This window comes from Salvia splendens, chromosome 3, assembly GCF_004379255.2.
Source record: "Salvia splendens isolate huo1 chromosome 3, SspV2, whole genome shotgun sequence".
NCBI classification, from domain to species: domain Eukaryota; kingdom Viridiplantae; phylum Streptophyta; class Magnoliopsida; order Lamiales; family Lamiaceae; genus Salvia; species Salvia splendens.
The window spans coordinates 7,450,463-7,459,178 of NC_056034.1; the positions used below are offsets into that span (position 1 = coordinate 7,450,463).

The window sequence follows — 8,716 nt, forward strand, 5'->3', positions numbered from 1 at the left end:
ATTACATTTTCCTCTCTATAACTCTATCGAACAACTCTTCCAAAAATATCAGGTCATTCACTCAACAATGTGGGCATCTTGAATGAGACGAAGATAATATTTTATAGTATAATTATACTATATAATTAGTGAAGGTAGCAAGTCAAAGCGGGAGAGGCGTGCCCGAAGCCCACGCCTCAATGTCTGACCGTGACCGCCTCTGCAAAGAATACCCGCCTTTCTCCTTTTCGTATTCGCTTTCTTTTTGGAAGTTTCTCGTCGCTATCTTGCTCCAGATTTAATTTCTTTTTGGCATCATCACATCTACGTCTCCCAATTTCGGATTAAGGAATGCCGTTACATTGCTCCAAATTTAGGTCTTCAAATATTCAATGATTGTTTGATATTTTGCCTTTCTAGCTTCGCCTAAGCGCACGTCTTAATTTCGACGTTTCACGAAATTGCTAACACACCTCGAATTTTGCAATTTTGAGGAATCTAATTAAGAATTATAGTAATAGGAAGAGATGCGTCTCTTTCTTACACCCAACTTTAATTTGTTTATGAAACTCTGTTACTCTATCATGTCATATACTAGGAGTATAATACTAGTAATCTGATGATACCAAAAAAATATATATGAGATGAAGAAACTATAGATTTAGCTAGAATTGACGAATAAATCATACTCCTATTTAACATAATTCTGAATTGTGTAATAATTACTAGGTTTTATTTATACAAATAAATTTAATAATTTTTACATATTCAGTTATTAATGTATTCTTTAAAACATATAATATAGATTCTTATCATTTACTTATAATATATTGTTCATATTTTCAACCAAGCAATGTTGTTTTCTATATATGAATATATAAATGGAGTATTTTTTAACTTATTGGTGATAATGTCTATGTACCAGATGCAATTTCATAAAATTTTTTACCATGGGATAATCAAACATCATAGTTTTTCTAGCTAATTTTCAAAATTGAGCAACGTATCAAAATTTGATCAAATTCATAATTTTTTTTAGTTGTTCGACCTCCTTCAAAAGTTTGCTAGGAAGAACAACAAATGTTTCACAACCGTTTTACCTTTTCCTCATGTGTTAGCGTAAAGAGATAATCACTAATCACTTATTTCTTACTAATTTCCTGTTCAAGCATTGACATAACGTGGTTTTCAGTTTCGGATTAATTTATGAATGATTAGGGAGTTATAACAATGGAGTTAATTTAGGTTTGACAATCAAAAAAGAATTCTTTAGAGAAAGGGAATTCTATGTTAGGCCACAAGCTAAAGTTTGTTTGGACCATTCCTGAAATAGTCCTGAATTCAAAGGCGTACATCACCACCTCTGCATAACTCTGCTGAAAATAGACTCTACCTTTTAATTCTGATTTCTGCTCATTTACTCTTCATTCCTCCCTCACATGATCTCCCTTTCCCCCGCGCCAAACACCTCCTTACTTATTCTCTCTAAATACACACCCAACCACGCTTCACTCTCATGTCTTCACCTTCCTCTCTTTCAACTCTCTCCAATTCTCCAATGGAAGCCTTTTGCGTGCTCGAATTCCAAACCACGTCGCCTGAGCAAACTGATGACGAGGATTCGTTTTTTGATCTGGTTCTCAAATCGCCAGATATCCGATCTTCCAAATCTCCCGGAGATGTATTCCGGAGAGGAAACGGTTCTGTGAAGTCGAGGCCTTTGTGTAAAGTGACACTCGTGAGATCGACTCCTAAATTCAGAGTTTTCATGTTAGGTTTCGGGAAATCGGTGAAATGCGAGAGATCGGAGTCCAACGGGGAGACCAAACGGAGTCCATCGATTCATTCTCCCAGATCTCCCAAGGTAACATGCAGAGATGAGAAAACGACAGGCACGTGCCGTGTGGCCGGAGCCAACAGTTTGAGAAGCCAGCTTCTGAAAGAGACTTCCGATTACGAAAACTCGCCGGAAAAGTCGTCGAGAGGTTTCATTCCTAAGTATCTGAAGCTAATTAGACCTCTCTACTTGATGGTTTGGAAGAGGCAGCACGAGAAGAAGAAGAAGCCAACGGAATCCTCGACGCCGTGTGCGTCTCCGATGACGGTACCTGCCAACATTTCGCCAAAAAGGATTTCCGACGGTAGCAGGATCGGCAACTTTAAGATGGCGGCGAGGCGTTTGGGGAAAAGCCGATCGGTTTCAACGGCGGTAGGCATGTCGCCTCAACCAGCCCGCCAGCGAGACGATTCTCTTTTGGAACGAGTCGACGGAATCCAAAACGCTGTTCTGTACTGCAAAAGATCCTACAACAGCTCCTCATCCAAAGGTAGCAAAACAGTGTGGTTTAATTAACATTTTTTAAGTAAATACAATGCTCCCTATTTATTTCTCAAGTAAACTGACAGTATTCTTCTTTATTTCAGAATTTTCAAACATATTTCAATCTTCAGTTGATCACGGTAAAAGTTCCTATGAAGAGTCAAAGAGATGCAGCATTTGAATCAGAAATCAAACAGAAAAAAAGATACAATGTGATGACGACTGTGAATTGCAACTATGATTATAGAATTTGGAAGATTATTGTTTGATTACTTGATCGCTACAAAGAAGCCGGTGTTTGTGTGCAGTGTGAAGATGGCAGTTAGTATTGATAAAAGTTTTCGGTTTGTATTTTAAAACCAATTACTATATCCGTATCATTTTATTGATTTTAAATTTTAAACTCGGTTTCACAGCCTCTCCATTCGTAGTCATGTTTTAAATCGAGTAAAAACTAAAAACTGAGAGCAATGATTAATCATAGATTTTTGAGTGCTTTTGTTTGAGGAGATAATAATCATTATTTTGAATAAATGGATAGGCGTGTGTCTCATCTAATTAAATATAATATACTAGGTCCTCTTCTAATGCTTATAATATCGTAATTCAAAACTAAGACTAAATCTACACCCTTAGATTTAGATTTTGAAATGAGTGGATGAGATTAAAGCTTACAAATTTCAATAAAGAGTAGGCAAAATATCAGACAAAAGGGTAATATCATTGTTATGTTATCATATAATAATTTTCGTTGGTGTTTTTTTATACCAACATAGTGTATTACAAATATCAACAATATGCCATGAGAATATCAACACAAGTATAAGAAAATGTCACCACAGTTTTATTGATATTTTACACTATATTGAGATTTTGCATACACTATATTGAGATTTATTTTTCATTTATTGATAAAATTTGCTTATCAACATATACAAAAATTGAAATATAATTTATCAAATTTCTATCGTTGGAACATATGCAATTGAGATCTCGTTGGAATCCTTATAAAATTATCTTTAATTTGATATATTTTTTGCGAAAAAATAATTTAAATCGAGAGAGTTGCGTAAATTTAAAGTTTTGAGAGGATTTTGATAAGAGAGAATTGACATTAATACGCTTTAAGTTTATTTAATAATTTTTTTAATTTAAAACATAATCCATTTGACATTATTTCAACCACTAGATCTCCTAATCTAATGCCTAAGATTTGATCTTAATTTGTGATTCCTAATTAGTTAGCAATTGATCACTTCCCCTACAATCTATACAAATATAAAGTTCCAGTTTTTTTTACTGCCACGTGGCACTGTTTTGACAGGAAAATGAAGTTGGTTTTCTTTTTTTATTGTTGAATCATTTTTGTAGCCTTTTATGTTAATATTATAAACATGTTAAAAATAATTTCATTTCTGACTATTGTGGTGCTCTTTCTGGCATAGTTTTGGGACCTTAAACCCCGAGAATTGTGTTGTAGGGTACAACCTATTTATTTAGGTTTAAATACGCTTTTATAAAGAATAAATACTATTTTATTACAATATATCAGTAATAATTTTCCAAATCTAAGAATAATCTTTTTAGCTCCTTCCCGTGCAATTAATCCCTGAACATATATTAATATGTTAGTAGGGATGTATTTAGATTAATGTGCAGAAAACTATTAAAAACCAAAACTAATCTAATCCATTGATTCTTGTCATCTAATGATCTATATTTGTGCCACGTGGAATTAATTTAAACATTAAAAAAAAAGCAAAAAAGGTAGAAAAGTAAGTTGACATTTTGAGTAGTTATTCTCATTCCATAATTCACGTTTCCCATGCTTTGGTAGTTATTTTATATTGATTTGTTTTCCTTTCTTAATTTTAAATATTTTAGTTGATTATCTTATTGATTTTGCAGCATCTTTATACACAAATATTGTTTAAATTAAGCATATTTTTGTCATTAACTTGATTGTGTCGAATATGGTATAATAATGTACGTAAACGGTATAATAATGTATGAAAATAAAATAATGTACGTAAGAAGTAGTTCAATGTTTTGCAGCACGTTGAATCCATACCATTTGGGTTTAGCAATCCATTGGACTAGGTTGTAGTACCGACTCACTAAAAAAACCTTCACCAAGGGTAGGGAGATAAATCTTTTCCCATTGGGTTTAGTAATCCATTGGGCTAGGGCATATTACCAACGCTTGTCTATAATTTCTGTTTTTATTGTTTGTTTTTTTATGTACGTAAACGGTATAATAATGTACGAAAACTTTATAATAATGTACGTAAGAAGTAGTTTAATGTCTTGCAGCACGTTGAATCCATACCATTGGGGTTTAGAAATCCATTAGGCTGGATTGTAGTACCGACTCACTAACGATACATCCACCAAGGGTAGGGAGATAGATCCTTTCCCCTAGGGTTTAGTAATCCATCGGGCAAGGGCATATTACCAACTCTTATCTATAATTTACATTTTTATTGTTTGTTTTTGATGTACGTAAACGGTATAAAAATGTACGTAAACGGTATAAAAATGTACGAAAACGGTATAATAATGCACGTAAGAAGTAGTTTAATGTCTTGCAGCACGTTGAATCCATACCATTGGGGTTTAGCAATCCATTGTGCTAGGTTATAGTAATGACTCACTAACGAAACATTCACCAAGGGTAGGGAAATAAATCATTTCCCCTAGGGTTTAGTAATCTGTCAGGCTAGGGCATATTACCAACGCTTGTCTATAATTTCTGTTTTTATTGTTTGTTTTTTATGTACGTAAACGGTATAATAATGTACGAAAACGTTATAATAATGTACGTAAGAAGTAGTTTAATGTCGTCTTATATTGTATGAACCCTACACATTAATGTACAGTTACTACTACACCAAACAATAAATAATTGAACCCTGTGAGAACGGCTCTAACTTCTTGGCCTTAGTGAACGTTGTGCTGCTGGTTGGTACTACACCTTAGCCCCATGGACTACTTAACCCTTGGGGAATGGATATAACTTCTGTCCATCATCAAACAAATTTTAATCTACATTACTCAGTAGGTGACATATACATTAAAATACAATTTCTTACATGATATACTACAACACAATAATAATGTAGTACATCTTTGAACATATTTAATGTCAGTCGTTGCGCTAATGCAATGGGCATGTCGTTGTCCAAGTCATCCTCGTAATCGATTCTTACACTCATTGAACCTATTTAGAAACACATACAATGCAATATCAATTAATGTAAATCTATGGCTAAATAATGTAATGGAACATGATGTACAGATGTAATTAAATGATGTAAGAGAACATGATGCATAAAATCAGGCTTAATTGATGTACTAAACTATCTAAATGTTGTTTTTAAGTCATATACAAGTATGCATGTGTAATGTAGCATTGTTTTACACATTAATGTACAAATTTTTTGTATGCAAAGTATGTATATAACATCTAATATAGCATGACATTTTATAACAAAAAGAAAAACAAATGATGTAACATCATAGTGAAATAATGTACCAATTTGTGTGAATAATGTATACAACCCGAAAATAATGTACAACATCAGAATGAAGTGATGATGAACAATATTCAAATCAATGTTGAACAAAAGAACAAAAAATGCCAAAAATCTACGAAATCAAAACGAAAATTACAGAAAAACACTAATTACCAGAAGCCCAATCGTGAGTAGCGAAATCACGATTCACGGAACAAGCGGCGCAGACTGAAAATTGAGAAATCGAGAGAGTGATTAGAGTGAAAATTACCTGCTTTCGTTGTCTGCGGAAAATACTGGACGATGTTTGCTTGTCGTCACCAAAAAAACCATAAACCGACGAGATATACCGAGACTACGGCCTTCTGTGTATTTCACTTCGTCTTGACGACGACAAATGGAGGAGAAAATTGTTTTTCTTCGCGAATTTAGGGCGGCTAGGGTTTTGGTGGAGAGTATAATTGAAGGAGACGTGAGAGATGAAATGGGGGAGAGATAATGGTGTCAATTGATACTAAGAATCAGAATCATAATTTACGCTGAAATCATGGAGTTGTAGTTTTAAAACTGAATTATATAATTTTTTGTATCCAATTTTGCCCTTTGATGTACGAAACTAGTATCATAATGTACCGACTGACATTTAATCAAAGCCATTAGATTAATAGATCCAATGGATTATATTAGTCCTATGTTTTATACTAAGGGGTGATAAGGAGGGTAATCCACCCCTATGTTAGTATTCATATTTTAAACCTATTATCATGTACTATATATTTGAAATTATGAATGAAGTTGTACCTGTGATATCAAGAGAGGAAGAGAATTTTAGAACATGGAACATGAGAGAGATCGAGAGACAGAGAGAAGAGATATATATATATATATAGAGAGAAAGAACCTATTAAATGTCCAAAATCATTCCAGCAAAGCAATAGCAATAAATTAGTAATCTGTTTCCAATGCAATCTATACATTATCAATGAAGCAGCATGTGTGAAATGTGAAATCCAAGAAGAGGGAGAGGGAGAGGGAGAGAGAGAGAATAGTCACAATTTCAGAACATGAAAAATAAGAGAGAAAGAGAGAATAAAATCACAATTTTAGAACATGAAAAATAAGAAACAGAGAGAGATAGATAGAGAGAGAGTGGGACAGAACATGCACAATTTTCGAACAAGCATGCTAAAGAGATGAGCACTATAAATACCTCTCAACCCACTCACTCCAACAATCACTCACTAAACTCTCTCAACCAAAATCATTCAAAATAATCATCAACTGAAATAGATCAATTCTTTCTTCTTAATTCATCTATTTTCACTTAAATCACAACACATTTATTGTTTATCTATTCTTCTATTAATCTGTCGTTACTGTTATTTCTGCTATATCACTATTTATTTCTTTTTTTTTGTTTAATATCAATATAGGAGTACTTTTTATATAAGTTTATATACTACTCAGCACAACACAATGAATGTAGTTTTCTAACCTATATTTGCCATTGTTGTGATGCACCTCATCTGTGAAATCTTGAGTGCTCTAACCTGTTATTTCTGCTATTTCACTATTTCTTCTTGTTTTAGTTTCATATTAATGTTACTTCTGTTTTACTATAAGTTTTTATAACTACTCAGCATAACATTATGAATGTAGTTTTCTAACCTGTATTTTCCATTGCAGCTAAGCACCTCATATGTCAAATCTTGAGTGCTACCCTTCATTCATATTTTGGTTCTTGAAGTTCCTACAACTAATGAAGGAAAGATGTCATACATTTTTTATCTCATTTTCTCTCCTTAATCCTACTCCTTTATGTTATAATCATAGTGTAGGTTTCAAGCTCCCATGCGTGCTATGTAATCTATATCCATATGTAATCATTTTTGTAGATTCTGCACTTTCATCTTCCTAGGCTTTTTTTCCTCCCCTTTTCTACACCTGCACACATAGGAGGCTGATACATTTTATTTGTCTAGGGTTTGGTTTTGTTTTATTTTCAGTAAATAAGTGACATATACATATTATATGAATATAGGTTAATAATAAGACAAGTTATGTGGACTTTAAATGAAGGTTGGTAGTTATAAACTAAAGTAATTAAATGGGTCTTCTTTGACCAACTATATTCCCTAATTTTAATAATAGAATTGTATTTACTAAAATGTTGGCCGATTTATGTGGTACATACTATTTTATTATATCCTGGAAACTAAATTGTTTTTAGTGATATATTTTTATTTTGTTATATAGAAGGTCAGATTAATGATTGTGTTTTTTTGGGGAACAAGCAATGGTTTCTTCATTATTTTTTTAAATGGCATGCTGACACTTTTTTATCCTATAAATATCCTCTCTAAACTATTCCACAATCATTCATCTACTTTTAGTAAATCCCCTCACAATTTAGGTAGTTCTTTTTCTATCTAAACTATTTCACTACACTTCTATTTGCAGTAATGAGATTGTTGTTTACCTTCTTTGCCAATTTATATTGCAGTGAAGTCCTTTATTGCTACTTTATTTTTCAAATTTTGGACGCGGATACCTGTATAATGGTAATGAGTAAATTTTGTGTGGAAATATATTCCAATAAGAAAATTTTATAACATAGTATATAAGTCGGAGGTTGAGTTTTTTATCTATTTGTTTCCTATATATGATATTATCAGGTTAATAGGACTTATAATTTAGAAAAACCAATCCAGTAGAATCCTACACAAGATTACAGTGATATCTATTAGTTAATATCTCATGTCACTATCTGATTCTATTAGAAGCTTAATGTAATGTTCTAACCATGAATAATGAAATTGTTGTCTACCTTCTGTGACATTTTGTTTTGAATTTGAACGAATCTCGAGTTCCTTTCTTGCTGATTTACAATTTTTGTTCCTGA

At 32.7% G+C, this 8,716-nt stretch overlaps 1 protein-coding gene across 1 annotated transcript; it reads left to right on the top strand.

Annotated features, from left to right (window-relative positions):
- Positions 1–1,325: 1,325 nt before the first annotated feature.
- On the top strand, positions 1,326–2,702 carry LOC121793745 (probable membrane-associated kinase regulator 2). Its single transcript, XM_042191779.1, has 2 exons — positions 1,326–2,306; positions 2,404–2,702. The coding sequence occupies exons 1-2, from the start codon at positions 1,496–1,498 to the stop codon at positions 2,478–2,480; spliced, it is 888 nt and encodes a 295-aa protein (XP_042047713.1). The 5' UTR covers positions 1,326–1,495; the 3' UTR covers positions 2,481–2,702.
- Positions 2,703–8,716: the final 6,014 nt, after the last annotated feature.